This window comes from Pelophylax lessonae (assembly GCF_965119305.1).
Source record: "Pelophylax lessonae genome assembly, chromosome: 13".
NCBI lineage: Eukaryota > Metazoa > Chordata > Amphibia > Anura > Ranidae > Pelophylax > Pelophylax lessonae.
The window spans coordinates 16743129-16762889 of record NC_138780.1 but is presented as its reverse complement, the minus strand read 5'-3'; the positions used below and the strand labels follow the sequence as shown (position 1 = coordinate 16762889).

Below are 19761 nucleotides of genomic sequence, written 5' to 3'. Positions count from 1 at the left end.
GCTGCCGCCGCTATTCATTGTAAGGGAGACCAGCGGTGTTCCCTACTGCGCATGTGCGAAACGAGATGCACTTTCTAATTGGCCTGGTGAGGAGGGGAAGGAGGAGGGAGGCCGAATTTCCGAGGGACGGCACCATGGCACTGTCTCCCGGAAGTGGGGAAGGGTACCTGTCAAATACAGGGTACTCATTCCCCCCTGAAAGGTGCCAAATGTGGCACCGGAGGGGGGGGGGGGAGCAGATGAGCGGAAGTTCCACTTTTGGGTGGAACTCTGCTTTAAGAATATAATATAATAATGAAATAAATAATATAATGGCTAATTTAAAATAGGACATACCAAGGATTATAAACACAGTGGATACATTTGATTAGTAAATATCATTAAAAAATAGTGTTATATATAATAACTAACTAGCTTTCTGGTCTCTAACACAGGATAGGAAAGGCAAGGCAAAATTTGATTACTGGTTCCTGTAATACATTCACGTTTGGTTGTCTTCCTCTACTTGGAACAACATTCATAACGCATTAATTAGCTATTAGTAGTGTCAAAATATACCTGCATAAGATCAACTAACATTGTGTAATTCAAAATTGCATCCCAAATAATATTTCAACACGTCAAAGCTATATTTCAATAGATAGTGAAACAGATAGAGTGTGGAAGGGTTGCCCCGGAAAAGAAAGTGAGGATCAAATTTAAAATTTCAGTTGATATCAGAATTTCCGAGGGACGGAACCCCTCAAAATTTCCGAGGGACGGCACCCCTCAGAATTTCCGAGGGACGGCACCCCTCAGAATTTCCGAGGGATGGCACCCCTCAGAATTTCCTGAGGGACGGCACCGTGGCACTGTCTCCCGGAAGTGGGGAAGGGTACCTGTCAAATACAGGGAACCCATTTCCCTCTGAAAGGTGCCAAATGTGGCACCGGAGGGGGGGGCGGAAGCAGATGAGCGGAAGTCCCACTTTTGGGTGGAACTCTGCTTTAAGAATATAATATCATAATGAAATAAATAAAATAATGGCTAATTTAAAATAGGACATACCAAGGATTATGAACACAGTGCATACATTTGATTAGTAAATATCTTTCAAAATTGAGTGTTATGTATATAATAACCAACTAGCTTTCTGGTCTCCAACAAAAGCTATATTTCAACAGATAGTGAAACAGATAGAGTATGGAAGAGTTGCCCCCCAGAAAAGAAAGTGAGGATAAAATCTAAAATTTCAGTTGTCATCAGAATTAATTAAGCTCCCTAAACTGATAAATTGGAGGGCTTGTGGTTTATGATTTTTATTCAATTTGAGTATTTTGGTCACATTGAATGATCATATCAATACACGTGTGACCACCTTAAGGGAGGGTTTGTCCTCAGTTTGGAAGGATTTTGGCTAATTTTGCCTTATGATGGGATTTAGCTATTCCCTACTCTATACCAAACTGAAAAAGATATTGGCAATGTGATTTTAGCTGGCGGCTACAGTCCTTGCTTGGGAAGGGCCCCCGATCCTCATATGATTCCATGGCCAATATCTAGGCTTTGGTCATGTTACCACAGTTTCTGCAGGACTAATCATTTTAAACCTTTTTTCACAATTATGGTGAAAAAGTTCAGAAAGGAGGATTTAATTTTGGTATAGATCCATAATGATAAGAAAAATGTTGCAAACTATGTAAAAAGTTAGTATATATTTATATTTTAAATGTATTAGACAAATATAGCCACTTGATTTGCTCCACTCTGATCCACCAACTATATGAGTAATAGTTTTGTCCCTCATATATTAAATTGGTCTTTTTTATATTTAAATCTAGGTTTCCTATAATTTTTTATTAATTGAGCAGATTAATCAAGACATCTTAATGATAATTATATAGGTCCCAGGTGTGATTTATTAAAACTAGCATCTGCTTAAATCAATATGTCCAACCCCAAATGTACAACATATATACTGGATAAAACTATTCTTAATTGTTCCTGTCATGTTTGCAATACATCTGGTTATTTCAACCCTACAAATGACAGTTGGCAAAAACATACCCTACATTTGACTGGATCCTGAACAAGTATAGTTCTTCATAGATAACTGAGATAGATAGTTCTCATAGATAACTGAGACTTAATGTACTGTACCCCTCACTTTTGGGCACACCTGCAGCTTCCCTTTGTACCTTGTGTTGTAGATGTCTGCTTTCCCAACCCATGTGAGAATGGAGGGACCTGCATTGAGGAAGACGATGCCGACTTCCATTGTTTGTGTTTGCCAGGCTATTTTGGAAAAGGCTGTGAAATAAGTGAGTCAAAAGTACACTCTAGTTATGTGGTCAACTCATGTTACCTGATGGTATGTAATAATAAACTTTTAACACCCATGACAAGGTAGGACAGCACATGGTGGTATTGTTTGAAGGAATGGCAATGGGGTCTTACAAAAACCCTGCAATTATTAAAGCTAAAGTATATTTTGCTTATACTTTGCCTACCCTGGTTCCTCCTGCCAGCAACATGCTAATCACAGTAAAAAAATTTATTTTCATTACATATATATATATATATATATATATATATATATATATATATATATATATATATATTTTTTTTTTTAACCCAGTGATATCATCTTCACAGATGTAGTTTGAAGGCACTGCAATGGGGTATTGCAACACCCCTGCAGTTATTAAAGCCTATACTTTGCCTTCCCTGGTCCCTACTGCCTTCAACAAGCTTATTACAATTTTTAATGAAACTATTCTATTTTCATGACATACCTTTTTTTTTTTAACCCAGTGACATCATCATCATCACAGATTTTGTTTGAAGGAACTGCAAATGGGACTTACAACACCCCTGCAGTTATTAAAGCTGAAGTTTATTCTGCTTATACTTTGCCTTCCCTGGTTCCTCCTGCCATCAACAAACGTATTACAATTTTCAAATAAAACCATTACATTTTTGTTACATTTTGGACCCAGTGACCTCATCATGCTGCCCCAGTACTCCTCTCATGAGTCCTCAGCCCATGCAAGCAGTGGTCTAGCTCTTGGGAGGAGTTATGAAAATATCAAAATGCCTTGATGGGTGGAGGTCAGTCTGGACCTAGGCATTCTTAGATAGGCTGTATTTTTTTGCAGTCCACCCTGGGTAACACCTGAATGCGATGCTGAGCCTCTATGATTAAAAATTTGAAATCCAATGAATGAAAGGGATGGGCCAGGGTGGAAATGAAAGGGCTAAATAATGCTGGACTTTTTCCAGACAGGAAATGAGATGGGCTCTATCAAATTTGCTACAGCTTCTAAATGCACCCTGTGAGAAGGTCACAGTGTGCAGTGAAATTGAAGTAAGTACAGGAGAGAAGCCTGTACAACTGTAAGTGGTGCTGAAGGTAAGACTGGAGTTCGGCTCTAGGGATCACCTGTCCCAGTATAAACAACTACAATTTTGATGGCCATTAGTTTAAAAAAAAAATTAGGACCACAAACATGCAATTCAAAATACTTCACACTTTCCAAAAGCAACAACAACAAAAAAAATGTTGAATATGGTTAGGTTTGTAAACATTAATGTAGGTTGGAAGGGACAAAATTCACATATGTAATAACATATTTTCTTATGTCTGTTGTTTTTGCTTACTTTTATTGGCTTGCAAAGAAAATAATTGGTATTATTTTTGTAAAAAAAAAAGTGAGGAAATTGCAACTTCTGTTGGTCTTACAAATACCATTTTTAATTTTGCCTTAATTTTCTTGCTAAGTTATGGATATAGGAGAATTAGACGTAGTAGAAAATGTTCAAATATTGCTTGTTGCTATACTATAGGCATATTGTGGACATGCAGTCGTGCCCATGGTATGCCACTATGTCAGTCAAGCTTTGTTGGGACCCTAATACTTTACTCTGGGATCCCTATTATTGGTTTTTAGACCCCAAAATGTGAAGTTCCAGTTTAAAATATTTTACATATTACAATCTGGGAAGCCCATGCACTAAACTAATATTTTGGACTGTTTGAGAAAATCAAAGTGAGACTCTGGCTGGAGGTTATAGGCACCATGGACTGTCCTTCCTTCCATGCATTAGGCCCTCTCTGCTATGTTAACATACTTTATATACATAGTTGTACAGTATGTAGTTGTATGTCCTTGGCTTTCATATATAATACCCAGATATTTAAGGGTGGAATCCTGCTCGCCCTTTTCATAGCTGAATGTCACTGTTTCTGGATAGATGTAGAAAAGTGTCCATATGAGTGGGACTCATTCCAGGGATTCTGCTACAAGCATTTCTATGACCGGAAAAGCTGGGAAGAGGCAGAAACCAACTGCAGAGACCTCGGAGGCCATCTTGTCAGCATCATAACCCCTGAGGAGCAAGACTTTGTGAACAGTAAGTGGTGAAGGCCAGCAAGCCAAACAGTTAGCAGTTTGAATAAAAATCTGAATGATTTAGAGATATCAAGGTATCAAGTAACCAGAATGTTCTGCTCTCTTCCCACTGACTTTAGGTTTTTCTTGACTTTCCAAAAGTCTCTAAAGCCCAAATTCTTCCTTTTATGCTGGCCATAGTCCGTTCGAATCTTGGTTCAGCAGGGACTGGCCGAGATTCGAAACATGCATGTGCAGGCTGATTGTACCCAAGCTGATGGATGGATCAAAACTTGGGTACAACCAGCATGTTGGATTTTTCTGCATACCGTTACTGCCAGTGGCTATGGCCACTAGCAGCAACCATTGTATTCTGCTCCCCGCTCCCCCCCCCCCCCCGCTGGCAAAACACAATAGTGCAGCGGGACTGACTGTGTTGATGGGGGAATCAAGTAATTTTCTTTCCTTCTACGGAAAAAAAATCGTATCATCTGTGGGCAGCCTTAGTTTAGGATAGTATAGGGAAAACTTAACTTCCCTGTTAGTTTATTTTTTGTTCTCTATGCCCCCTTTGAGAAATTTACCTTCACTTCCTGCCCATGAAAAACAGAAAAAAAATTGTTTCCAACATTCTCTCCCCATTCCCAAAACATGTCCTCTTATTTGAGGATTTTCCCTCTATTCCTGTTCCCGTGGCAACCATTATATTTTGGTTTCCCATCAAGGTCTGCCTAAGTTACAATGGAACAACTCACCCCCCCATGTTTTTTTTTAACCCAGCTTACTGTGAGGTTTGTTCTGCGCATTTTAAATACTCCGCCACCCAGCGGATCCAGTGTTGTCCCACTGAGATCCTCTGATCCCCTGCCTCTACTTGGCCCCGCACCGCGATATTGTTTTTGATGTCATCAAGAGGCTCTCCAAAGCTTCCGGGTTTAGTGGGTAGGCCTCCTGATGATGCACCACTTGGCCCACCCCCTCCTCCTTTGTGAATGAAACACTATGCCTCCTGGGATATGTGAGGTGCACACGTTATTTGCCTAGGGTAGTGACGTGCAGTGGAGGGGGAGGGCCAGGCACTTTCCTTAGAAAAAAATTGAAAAACACTATCCATGCAAAGGATGGAAAGGGGGGGGGGGTGTGGAGTGGAGGAAATTTAATTAAGTGGGTGAAGGTCCATTTTAATATCCACTGTTGTTGAAGACCATCTCACTTGCTTCGATGAGACTGCCTACTTGTGCCAGAGCATACCCGGGGGGGGGGGGGGGGGGCTCTTTTTAAAAATTCAACTATGTAAGAATCAGTAGGATCCCACACCAATGGTCAAAAAGACAAACAAGATGCAAATTTTACTAGATAGTCAGTAGAATGAAAAGTTCAACACATTGAAAAAGAATAAATGAACCCCCCGAAAGGCGTTGGCTTTCGTATTCTGCTGATGATCGTCCCAAAAAATAAGAGAGGTTCTAAACCTTCCCTTTTTTTTTCTAAAAACGAATAAAAAAAGTTTAGATGCGCCATTGGCTGAGAGCACTAATGCCTCGTTTCCACTGAGTGGAACGGTTCGGGTCGGTAAAGTTTGGAAGGGAATGGTCCGGTCTATTCAGGTGAGCGTTTCCACTGCAAGTCGGGCTACAGGGGGCCATGCGGGGTTTACACCAAATGAGGTGTTTGTTTTGCTCTTTCATTTGACATGAGCATTGATGGTTTCCTGTCCGCCAATCAGTGGACTCTATCGTGTGACGCCAGTAGCTCCGCCCTAACTGTACCGTACCATTTCCTATGGCCCTACATCTGAAGCAGGACCAGGAATGGTGCGGTTTGGTTCGGTTGTATGGGCCACTTTCATAATGGAAACACTCAAATTAGCGTACCGTACCGAACCGACCCGAACCGATCCGCTCAGTGGAAACGAGGCATAATTGGATGCCAGGGGCATCTGATCGGTATGGGACTTTTGCTCCAATGATGCAAGACAACCCTTCCTGCCTGAAGCCACAATACTTCTTTAACAATATTGGCATGATACACTAGACCTCAGTTTCTCAACCTTTTCGACACAGAGGAACCCTTGAAATAACTTTCCGGTCTCAGGGAACCCGTGCTAAAAACAATATAACCTACAACTCATGATACATTATGATGAAGAATGCTCCTTACACCCTTGGTCATTGAGAAGAATCCCCCCCCCCCCCCCTTACATATGGCTAAAACGATCAATGATGTCAATGGGAACTTATCTGAGAGGAAGAAAATGCTCATTGCTGAAGGAACCCCTAGCAACCTGTGGAAGAACTTTGGTTGAGAAAACTTTCACCAGACAGTTCCTCATGAGGACAATATCACCCTATGGCCTCATGTACACATATCCTACTTTGACTTCTGGCCATGGGAAAACACAAAACGTGGCAAGATTGTGCTTCAATTTTTCTGTGTTTTGGGGCCTGTGGTCAAAAAGTTCCTATCCTGAATAAGATTCTTCCGTGTTCAGGGGAGGTTTAGGTTTCCTAACCGCAGCAGCTCCTAAACTCTCCTAAAAGCTTATGTGTACATGGACACATAGATTTTTATGGAGTTGAGTTTAGGAGCTTTGGAAAAAAAATGCCAAAAGTTCCTAAACTCAAGTGTAGGAGCTGTAGTGTACATGAAGCCTACATGGAGGCTATTGTACATGGAGTCAGTTTTTGGTAGATGGTAGAGAGTTTATTCACCTTTTTTGTTTACCACTGGTGGTAAGATTTACCAAAATTAGGAGTCCAACTCTCCCGGCAGAATGTAAACTTCATTTCACATAGTATAACGTGTAACACTAATGCCCCGTACACACGCGTTGATAGTTGGCCGTGAATTTTCGGCCAACGTCCGATCGGCCGATTTTCGGCTTGTTAGTATGATGCTTTCCAAAACCGACTCCGACTTTTCGGCCGAAAAAAATCTGGTGTGCAGGCTATAAAATTTTTGTTGGCTGTCAACACAACGGCCGATTTTCTGTCAGTCAGTACAGATTTCGGCAGACAAAAATCTGATGAGCAAGACTGGGCATGCTCAGAGAAGAAAAAACACACGGAAAGTAAACCAGCACATGACATCACTTCTGAAGTTGATTTTTGTTGGCCGAGAAAATTCGTGTGCAGTCTAGAGCACATTTCAACCAACACAACAACACTGGACAAAAGTCGGCCGATAATTGTTGCGTGTGTACGGGGCTTAAGAATGGGAACATCCCAAGGTGGGCAGGGACACCTAAAACTCCAAGGGGATCTACTACAGAACCAGGAACTGTGATGAAGGATATACAAATCCAAAGAAGAAGGAAGCCCAAGAAGATTCCAATCCAACAGAGAGTAGATTAGTGTGGGCGCTTCCGTGGATCTAAGCAGGCGGCGTGTAGGTCCCTGCACCTGGGCAGCACTTGAGAGAAGAAGCTGCTCTAGGAAACAATGGAAGAATCCTTCATTTGATAATAAATATCCGAGTTACTGCACTTAGAGGTGCCTTGCTTCTTCTTCCAATCCAACAGAGAGTACCCACTGAGACTTTCCACTGACACGATTCACTTGGGTGAAACATTTTAGAGGAGGAGGTCCCAAGCAGAGACTGTGAGACCCCGTTCACACTGGGGCGACCCAACGTTGCAGAGTGACCTGTGAAGTCTCGGTGCGCAGCTCGCAACACGACCTCGGAGCTGCCGGCATGGACTTCATATCATTGAAGTCAATGCAGGTCGCTCCAGGTCGCCCCAAAGAAGCTCCGGACCCTTTTTCTAAGTCGGAGCAACTTGTGTTGCTCCTATTAGAACGGGTCCTGTGCTGCTCTATGGCAGGCGACCCACGGCGACTTGTCAGGCGACCAGGTCGCCTGACAGGTCGCCCCAGTGTGAACGGGGTCTTAGCTTTGTCCAAAATAATAACAATTATCTGGTTTTGAATCTTTCAGAGCGTAGCCAGCTTACTTCTCCTTGGCATCTGTGCAGTGTGTGGGGCAGAGGACGAACTGCTTGCTGCCATCTTGCACCCATTCTTTGGGAGGTTGACCCAAGTTCAGGCTTGGGAGAAAGAGAGATTCTTCTGCTGGGGTGCCCAAGACATATTAGAAGCCATTGGGTTACTCAAACCATCAAACTCCATCTATATTTTGAAAGTCCTTTAAAGAGACTCTTGGCCAACTCCCCCAACGTTGGCTGCGCTCCCCTTTACTGGCTGTATACTGGTTTTGGATCAATGACTTCAAAATCCAGAGACAATCAGACAACTAAAATTTTCAGAGATAGCAGCTTCCAAATTCTCCTTAAACCTTCTTAGCGGTATTTCCGAGTGTGGCTCGGGGTAAAATTTCAGAGCCAAAAGCGGTAATCCCGAGCAACACTCGGGGTACCGCCAGAAGCATCGCTGGATCCTGTAAGCAGGGTTACTTACCTTGTCACCGGGATCCAGCGATGTGTCCCGGCGGTGTCTGGCGGCGGTTCTTCCTCCCGATCCTCTCCGTGCCCCGACTTCCGTCTCCCGCGACGTGACGTTCGCAGGGGGGGTGGAACCGGCGGCAAATTCAAATGTAAAACACACCAAACACAATGATAAAATTCAAAATAAAAAAAAAAACACATTAGTTTGCCCCCCCCCCCCCCCCAGTGCCCTTTCCTGCAGTTTTACTGTACTTTTTATGTATATATATATATATATATATATATATATACACGTTTATGTATATATATATATATATATATATATATACAGTTTTACTTTACTTTTTATGTATATATATATATATATATATATATATATATATATGTGTGTGTGTGTGTGTATATATATATATGTATATATATATATATATACGTATATATATATATATATATATACATATATGTATATATATATATATATATATATATATATATACACACACGTATATATATATATATATATATATATATATATATATATATATATATAATAAATGTATACAGTTGGTTTGGGCTGCTCATTCACAAGAATTACATGCAAAACAATGGTACCGCTTTCAGCACCTAAAATCCAAAAGAATCATACCGCCAGGGAGGTTAATACTTCTATAGCCACTGGTCCATGGATACACTGTCATTTAATAATGAATGCTACATCCAGGTTTCGAGTGCCTATTAAATAAATATGTACAGTACAATGTATACTTATTACTTAATTCAATCTCCGCCTTTCATTTAAATGATCCATGGTGAATATGCCATGAAGGTCCCTGTTCAGGAACTTCCTGTTATGGGGTGACAACTGTCCCCAAATTGTGCTACTGTATTGTCATCCTGTCACATGTGCCCCCTGGTGGAGACTAAAATCAACACATTGTATATCCATCATCAACACTATAATTGATCCAGAGAAAAGATGCCCAGCAGGAGCATACATAAAGAAAGTGGCTAAAGAGCCTGCGGGAAATCAGCAGAACTGAGATTTTTTAAAAAAAAGCAAATGAAGAAAAAAAAAAAAAAGAAAATAATATTTAAAAAAAAAAAACAATAGGTAATTTAATTTCATCCAGTTAGGGGTTTATATCTACTCTCAGGTCACTTTTACCAATAAATGTATAAAATCATGTTACCTGCAGGGTTCAGGTTTTCATATTATCACTCGTCCTATACAAGCTTGCTTTTATTAAACAAGGTAGACATTACAGTAATAATAATTTTCAATGTTCTCTCAGACCAGTACAAAGACTACCAATGGACGGGTCTGAATGACCGCACCATAGAGGGCGATTTCCAGTGGTCAGATGGGAATACTGTGGTAAGATGCCGGCAACTTTAACTGAAACATTAATGTTATATACTGTAAATGTAAAAAAAGTCATTTTTGGGCCTCAAGATTACATAAAATCCCCCAAACATTATATATTTTCTGAAAGAGAATAAAATAGTCTTTCATAGATCATATATTTCAGATATTTTGTGAAATGTAAACCCATTTTGCCTCTAATAAAATTAAATTTGCAAAAAAAAGAGAATAAAATAGTAGTAGTTTCAATTTTTTTTTTTTTTGCCAAATTATATCAGGATCTAGGAAATGCAAAATTTCTGTAAAAAATACACTAGTTAATTTTAGGGCACACAAATGCAAGAAATTTCCCAATTTTTTAGTAAAATATAAAATATGAGGTTGCGCCGACTAAATAGATAACCAACATGTCAAACCTTAACCAATTCTGGACCAGAAGATTTTCCCCCTTAAAGACCAGGCCATTTTTTTGTGATTCGGCACTGCGCTATTTTAACAGACAATTGCGCAGTCGTGCGACGCTGTCTCTTTTTTTTCCCCACAAATTTTCTTTTGGTGGTATTTGATCACCTGTGCGATTTTTATTTTATGCGTTATAAACAAAAAAAGAGCAACAATTCTGGAAAAATAAAACAATATTTTTCACTTTCTGCTATATAACATTCCCTATAAAAAAATTTAAAAATCAAATTTTTTTCATTATTTTAGGCCAATTTGTATTCTGCTACATATTTTTGGTAAAAAAAAAAATCCCAATAAGCGTATTTTGATTGGTTTGGGCAAAAGTTATCGCGTCTACAAACTAGGGGAAAGAATTATGTCATTTTTTTTTTTTTTACTAGTAATGGCGGCGATCATCGATTTTTAGCGGGATTGCGACAGATTAAACCCCTCAATGGGTACCCAGAAGCAACACGTATACAAATGGGCACCAAAACACAAAGTGAAACAGTCCTAAGTGACTTTGGTTGTTCATAATACCATCACATAAAAACAGCCAACATGCTTTGGGGGCTACAAAGCTCCTCCTTCATCAGGGCTTGGAAAAAATGGAAAATGGACTGGAACGGGCTCAAATGAAAACTATACCCAAATAGAACTATGTTTGGTTTAGTGTGAAGTTTCCTTTCCTACAGGAATTATTAAAATTATAACAATATAATCAGATTACACTGACTACTTTGGTACGATTGGTAAAATGCCAAATCAAATTTTTCCGCCAGGTCAAATACAGTTCCAGTTTACTATAGCTTCCTTTGAGTCTCCTCAAGTCTTTCTACTCTTCTAAGCCAGGGATCCTCAAACTACGGCCCTCCAGCTGTTGCAGAACTACAAATCCCTTGAGGCATTGTAAAACTCTGACATTCACAGACATGACTAGGCATGATGGGAACTGTAGTTCCTGAACAGCTGGAGGGCCATAGTTTGAAGACCTCTGTATATCTAAGCCCTGATAAAGGTGGAGTTTTGTTACCTCGAAACGCATTGGCTGTTTTTTTTTTTGTGACAGTTGCGGCAACAATGAAAATTATGTTGAATTCATTTACTTTGTGGTTTGATGCCCTTTAAGTTGCTTCTAGGAACCCATGGTCTATGTATTTGGGCATACCTCACCAGAACCAATGAGCTTGCTTGCGTTTGTGCCACTGAAATCCCAGTGCCTCCTAAATGTATTCTATAAAAACCTGATAGGGGTTCTCATACTTCCACAATCCATCCAAAAATAAAAAAAGGTTTTGCCTTTAGAATACCTAAAAATGGATTGCTTCCTACAGGTCACACGTCCATTAATCTAGTGAAACAGATTTATTGATTTAGGTAGTCACATTACATACTGTAGGTCTTAACATAATACATTCATCCATTATCTCCAGCTTCTGTCTTCAAAAGAACTTACAATTTTACATCCCCAATTCATACATACATCACACAGACATAGACACTCCTAAGCCATTTTTGTCTGATCCAAATTAACCTACTAGAATGCTTTTGAGATGTGGTAGGCCAATGATGGCGAACCGTGGCACCCCAGATGTTTTGGAACTACATTTACCATGACACTCAACCACTCTGCAGTGTAGATGAGCATCATGGGAAATGTAGTTCAAAAACATCTGGGGTGCCAAGGTTCCCCATCACTGTGGTAGGCATTCAATGGAGAGAAAAGCCACAGAAATGTGTGGGTAAGATACAATTACATAAGGAGTTTGCCATGTGGGGTCCCACCAGAAGCCCCTTCAAGACAATTACCTACTTCATACATACATCACACATGCATAGACGCTCCTAAGCCATGTTGGACAGATCCCAACTAACCTACTAGAATGTTTTAGAAATGTGGTAGGACTTTACAGGGAAGAACCCACAGAAACATGGGGGAAAGATACAATTCCATGGTAAGTTTGTCTTGTGGGATTCCACCACAAGACCCTACAAGACAAATCCCTACTTCATACATACATCACACAGACATGGACATAGCTAAGTTATTTTGGTCAGAACCCAATTAACCTACTAGAATGTTTTTGAGATGTGGTAGGCATTCAATGGAGAGAAAAGCCACAGAAACGTGTGGGTAAGATATAATTACGTAAGGAGTTTGCCATGTGGGATCCCACCAGAAGCCCCTTCAAGACAATTACCTACTTCATACATACATCACACATGCATAGACGCTCCTAAGCCATGTTGGACAGAGCCCAACTAACCTACTAGAATGTTTTAGAGATGTGGTAGGACTTTGCTAGGAAGAAAACCCACAGAAACATGGGGGTAAGATACAATTCCATGGTAAGTTTGCCTTGTGGGATCCCACCACAAGACCCTACAAGACAAATCCCTACTTCATACATACATCACACAGACATGGACATAGCTAAGTCATGTTGGTCAGATCCCAATTACCTACTAGAATGTTTTTGAGATGTGGTAGGCATTCAATGTAGAGAAAAGCCACAGAATTGTGTGGGTAAGATATAATTACGTAAGGAGTTTGCCATATGGGATCCCACCACAAGACCCTTCAAGACAATTACCTACTTTATACATACATCACACATGCATAGACGTTCCTAAGCCATGTTGGTCAGATTCCAATTACCTACTAGAATGTTTTTGAGATGTGGTAGGACTTTACAGGGAAGAACCAACAGAAACATGGGGCTAAGATACAATTCCATGGTAAGTTTGCCATTTTTGTCAGATCCCAATTAACCTACTACAATGCTTTTGAGATGTGGTAGGCCAATGATGGCGAACCTTGGCACCCCAGATGTTTTGGAACTACATTTCCCATGACACTCAACCACTCTGCAGTGTAGTTGAGCATCATGGGAAATGTAGTTCAAAAACATCTGGGGTGCCAAGGTTCCCCATCACTGTGGTAGGCATTCAATGGAGAGAAAAGCCACAGAAACGTGTGGGTAAGATACAATTACGTAAGGAGTTTGCCATGTGCGATCTCACCGGAAGCCCCTTCAAGACAATTACCTACTCCATACATACATCACACATGCATAGACACTCCTAAGCCATGTTGGACAGATCCCAATTAACCTAGTAGAATGTTTTAGAAATGTGGTAGGACTTTACAGGGAAGAACCCACAGAAACAAGGGGCTAAGATACAATTCCATGGTAAGTTTGCCAATTTTTTCAGATCCCAATTAACCTACTAGAATGCTTTTGAGATGTGGTAGGCCAATGATGGCGAACCTTGGCACCCCAGATGTTTTGGAACTACATTTACCATGACACTCAACCACTCTGCAGTGTAGTTGAGCATCATGGGAAATGTAGTTCAAAAACATCTGGGGTGCCAAGGTTCCCCATCACTGTGGTAGGCATTCAATGGCGAGAAAAGCCACAGAAACATGTGGGTAAGATACAATGACGTAAAGAGTTTGCCATGTGCGATCCCACCAGAAGCCCCTTCAAGACAATTACCTACTTCATACATACATCACACATGCATAGACGCTCCTAAGCCATGTTGGACAGATCCCAACGAACCTACTAGAATGTTTTTGAGATGTGGTAGGACTTTACTGGGAAGAAAATCCACAGAAACATGGGGGTAAGATACAATTCCATGGTAAGTTTGCATTGTGGGATCCCACCGCAAGACCCTACAAGACAAATCCCTACTTCATACATACATCACACAGACATAGACATTGCTAAGTCATGTTGGTCAGAGCCCAATTAACCTACTAGAATGTTTTTGAGATGTGGTAGGCATTCAATGGAGAGAAAAGCCACAGAAACGTGTGGGTAAGATACAATTACGTAAAGAGTTTGCCATGTGGGGTCCCACCCGAAGTCCCTTGAAGACAATTACCTACTTCATACATACATCACACATGGATAGACGCTCCTAAGCCATTTTTGTCAGATCCCAATTAACCTACTAGAATGTTTTTGGGATGTGGTAGGCATTCAATGGAGAGAAAAGCCACAGAAACACGTGGGTAAGATATAATTACGTAAGGAGTTTGCCATGTGCGATCCCACCGGAAGCCCCTTTAAGACAATCACCTACTTCATACATACATAACACATGCATAGACACTCCTAAGCCATGTTGGACAGATCCCAATTAACCTACTAGAATGTTTTAGAAATGTGGTAGGACTTTACTGGGAAGAACCCACAGAAACATGGGGCTAAGATACAATTCCATGGTAAGTTTGCCTTGTGGGATCCCACCACAAGACCCTAGTCATGTTGGTCAGATCCCAATTACCTACTAGAATGTTTTAGAGATGTGGTAGGCATTGACTAGGGAGAAAACCCACAGAAACATGGGGGAAAGATACAATTAGGAGTTTGCCTTGTGGGATCCCGCCAGTAGACTCTAGAAGACAAAATCCATAAACAACTATGAACTGTAGGAATGGAATAATGCCCCCCTTATCATGGTGGTCACAATGCTACCCTTACCGATAGCTATAAAGCTAATTTGTGTCATGCCACTGACTCATTCAGTGGCGTTAGTCCTGGAACTGTGCAGGAACTATCAAATGGGAGGTCAGTCAGCCTCAGCTCAAGCTACCCTTAGTATCCTCTGGAGGAACCCTATGGTTCCATGGAACCCTGGTTGAGAATGGCTGGACCATACCATAGTTTGAAATATCATTGTCTTTTTAATTTCTCCACATTTCTGTTACAGCTCTTTGAAAACTGGAATAAAGGACAGCCTGACAGCTACTTCCTCTCTGGTGAGGACTGTGTGGTAGCAGGGTGGCATGATAATGGCCAATGGAGTGATGTGCCGTGCAACTACCACCTCCCGTACACCTGCAAGATGGGTCTGGGTAAGAAGATTTGTTGTAACTTCCTGTGAAAAAGCATTAAGTTCTGTTAAAAGGCATTTACTTTTAATTTTCTTCAGAAGGGTACATTTTCGGTTTAAGAAATAATTGAAGTTCACCCCAAGTGGTCTGTCTTCGCTGATCATTTGAGCCCTACTGTTTATGGCCTGCACAATGTTTCACTAAGTCTTTACCAAAAGTCTCACTTCTCTCTCCTACTTCTTCCTCCCTGTCTGCTCTCTTCAACTGGGCCATTTGAAGTTTCAATTAGAAAGAGACAGTCTGAAAGAAGGTTCTGGTGTGCTCTTTCAGAAGTGACAGCACAGTCATGGTTGCATTTGGCCAACTAATGAGCAATGCTCATTATCTTTCATAAGAGGTGTAAAATATATTGCACCCAAAATAATTACTTTTACTCACATGTAAGGTTTGTTCACGATGTGGCCTGCCTATGTCTTCTAGTGACCTGTGGAGCTCCCCCTGAGGTGGCCAATGCATCTACATATGGCCGACCCAAAACCCGATACCAGATCAACTCCGTAATTGGTTATCGCTGCGACGATGGTTTCCTTCAGCGCAATTCTCCGGTCACTATGTGCCAGTCAGATGGAATGTGGGAGGAACCCCAGATAAGCTGTCTATCGTGTAAGTAGAACATTTCAAAGGGAATTACTATAGTGGTGTGTACCTTTATCTTAAAATCTGCTCTTCTAAAAAAATGTTCTTTGGTCACTCAAACAAGTATCCTTACATTTTCCTTTTTAGTATGCCACAGTTCCTTGAAAGTGTCCTCCACGTTCAAATCTTGCCCCAGTGGGCAGGGTTACTCTATGACAGGGGTCTCCAAACTTTCTAAAAAGTTTTTTGTCCATCGGACTTTAGGAGGCCAGACTGTGGCTAGCAGGAGTGGAAATTTTCCTGGCATCAGTGGGAGTAAACATCACATTAGTTATTGGGTGGAGGAACAGTGTCTTATCATTGGTATCATTGGAAATAATAAATGGTTTCAATGGGAGCAATGGTGCCCTATTGTTGGTGTCAGTAGGAGAAATTATGACCCATCGTTGGTGTCAATGGGAGAAATGGTGCCCCATTGTTGGTGTCAATGGGAGAAATGGTGTCCCATTGCCATCGCCAGTTGGTAGAATAGTGTCCCATATCAGCAGGAGTAATACTGCCTCAAGGGCCAGGTAAAGGCAAGCAAAGGACCCCCCACCCCTTTCCCCCTTGGAGACCACTGCCCTATGATGTCCTACCTTAAATTATCCTTCGGGAACTGTGGAAAATTTACAAATGCACTCTTTTGATTTGATATATAATGGGATTTTTTTTTTAATTGAAGTACTTGACTGCTGATTTTTTTTTTCTACAGCTCTACAATGATGTGACCTCTTTTGAGGACTCCTCTTGCCTCTCTGTTAGGAATTGTTACCCTGGTAGCCAATGGGAATAACGTTACCCCAGGCCCTGTTGCTGCAGGAAAGGCAGGCCTTGTTCAACCAGGGATGTTTTATGTACTTTGACTAAGACCACTCTCATCCACACCACCAGTACCTTCAACACTTTCACTGAAAGGCCATGGCAAGTCCATCAATGAAGAAGACATGATACATCGTGCCTATTGATACAAGCACTTATTTAAACTGGTTCTTGGGTAATGAGGATGGAATATTACTGTAAACATGACTAGAGACATTAAAGCTGGGCCTTAAATGATGGCTACAATCCACTGAACCCCACCTCAGTTTCGCATTGCCTCCCGAGTTTGACCACATCCTTTCTCTTGCTTAGTGTGACTTCAAATGAGCCAAGAACTATATAGGTGGCAGCTAAGCATCCTTGACTGATTTTCATAGACAAAAAGGGCCAGGAACCACTAGTTTAATGGTTGGCAGTCATTGGTTTCAGCAAAAGGGCAATCGCATGGACCTATTAGCAAAATAATGTTATAGCCCATATAATGGTAGATAGCCTATTTAGACCCATTGCAAGTTGGTGGGCAGAGGTGGGCAGCCAACAGTGCACCTCTATAGGGGTCTTATTTATACCTTTAAGACTTCTGGTCAATGTAACTGAATACTTACAAGTTGTAGCTGGACAGTCTAAAATAGGTGCAGGATGAGCTGTTCATAAATGCAATCCATCCATAGATCAGTGTTGTTTTGAAAATGTTGTAGATACCTGCCCTTCATACTTCTGTGAGCTTGAAGAATATCCCGTCCTAGATTACCTACATACTTACAGAAGCTTGTAAAACATTCCATCCTAGATGAACTTCATACTTATAGGAGCTTGAAGGACATCCCATCCTATATAACCTTCATACTTATATAAGCTAATAGGACATTCCATCCTAGGTGACCTTCATACTTATACTGTATGAGCTTGTAGGACATTCCATCCTAGGTGACCTTCATAATTATACTGTATGAGCTTGTAGGACATTTCATCCTAGGTGACCTTCATACTTATACTGTATGAGCTTGTAGGACATTCCATCCTAGGTGACATTCATACTTATACTGTATGAGCTTGTAGGACATTCCATCCTAGGTGACCATCATACTTATGTGAGCTTGTAGGACATTCCTTCCTAAATTACCTTCATACTTATATGAGCTTATAGGACATTCCATCCTAGATGACCTTGATACTTATATGAGCTTGTAGGACATTCCATCCTAGGTGACATTCATACTTATACTGTATGAGCTTGTAGGACATTCCATCCTAGGTGACCATCATACTTATGTGAGCTTGTAGGACATTCCTTCCTAAATGACCTTCATACTTATATGAGCTTATAGGACATTCCATCCTAGATGACCTTCATACTTATATGAGCTTATAGGACATTCCATCCTAGATGACCTTCATACTTATATGAGCTTGTAGGACATTCCATCCTAAATGAACCTCATACTTATATGAGCTTATAGGACATTCCATCCTAGGTGACCTTCATACTTATACTGTATGAGCTTGTAGGACATCCCATCCTATATGACCTTCATACTTATATGAGCTTATAGGACATTCCATCCTAGGTGACCTTCATACTTATACTGTATGAGCTTGTAGGACATTCCATCCTAGGTGACCTTCTTACTTATACTGTATGAGCTTGTAGGACATTCCATCCTAGGTGACCTTCTTACTTATACTGTATGAGCTTATAGGACATTCCATCCTAGGTGACCTTCTTTCTTATACTGTATGAGCTTGTAGGACATTCCATCCTAGGTGACCTTCATACTTATATGAGCTTGTACGACATTCCATCCTAAATTACCTTCATACTTATACTGTATGAGCTTGTAGGACATTCCATCCTAGGTGACCTTCATACTTATGTGAGCTTGTAGGACATTCCATCCTAGGTGACATTCATACTTATGTGAGCTTGTAGGACATTCCATCCTAGGTGACATTCATACTTATACTGTATGAGCTTGTAGGACATTCCATCCTAGGTGACCTTCATACTTATGTGAGCTTGTAAGACATCCCATCCTGCGACTACATAATACATAATATGGAAATTTAGGTAAAATTTCATCAATTTGACTCAATACCTTAGAATCAATGGAGGAGCTCTTATAACATCAAACAATGTAATATAACAATGGTATTTGATCTATGCAAAATACTTACATTTAAAACCCAACGGAATTTCTACCCCTTACTGCTCTATCCAAACCGAAAGCTATAACTATAATTGGACCTAAAATGAATATTTATTCTCAGGAATATTGCTCATGTCTTGAAATGGCAAGGATCACCTTACCTTGGTGATGTTTTGGACTACAGTGAACCAGTTTTCCTGAATATTGGTCCACAACCAAAATGGCTGCTGTTTTTAGATCAGAGATCCTGCTGTTCATAATATATTTAGACTGCCCTCCTTTGTAGGGTTGTGCCATTACGGTTGCCTGTGGCTTACCACTGTAAGGTTTCTGCAAGCCACAGAAAGGATCATTTTGATTCTTTCAGATCTCTCGTTCCAAGTTGGCTGCCCACACTGTACCTCTGTGTTGACCATTCATAAAAAATGTATGCAGAGGTTGCTTGCTGGCTCAATTTAGGATATATATATGGTGATATAGAATAGAAGAACCAGCAACTCAATCCAAGACAATGCTTTGGCTCTCCACATGGATATAGTAATCTACAACAAGGATGAAAAAGACACTCATAGGTCCTCCAGAGGAGAATAAAGATAATAATGAAGTTCTTTTTCTCATGACCAACCTCAAGGTCATGAGAAAGCAAGGACCTGCTAAAAACCCTGGTCTAACAAAACTAATGTATTACT

At 40.7% G+C, this 19761-nt stretch overlaps 1 protein-coding gene across 2 annotated transcripts in view; it reads left to right on the top strand.

Moving 5' to 3' along the window:
* Positions 1 to 17356, top strand: part of BCAN (brevican) — a 74884-nt gene extending 57528 nt beyond the window's left edge. For both annotated transcript variants that reach the window (XM_082275672.1, XM_082275673.1), the window contains exons 9-14: positions 2190 to 2300; positions 4234 to 4392; positions 10065 to 10147; positions 15305 to 15449; positions 15909 to 16091; positions 16819 to 17356. In XM_082275672.1, the coding sequence (XP_082131798.1) occupies positions 2190 to 2300; positions 4234 to 4392; positions 10065 to 10147; positions 15305 to 15449; positions 15909 to 16091; positions 16819 to 16829 (692 nt within the window). In that variant the 3' untranslated portion in view covers positions 16830 to 17356. The remainder of the gene's footprint in view (positions 1 to 2189; positions 2301 to 4233; positions 4393 to 10064; positions 10148 to 15304; positions 15450 to 15908; positions 16092 to 16818) is intronic.
* The last annotated feature ends 2405 nt before the right edge of the window (positions 17357 to 19761 follow it).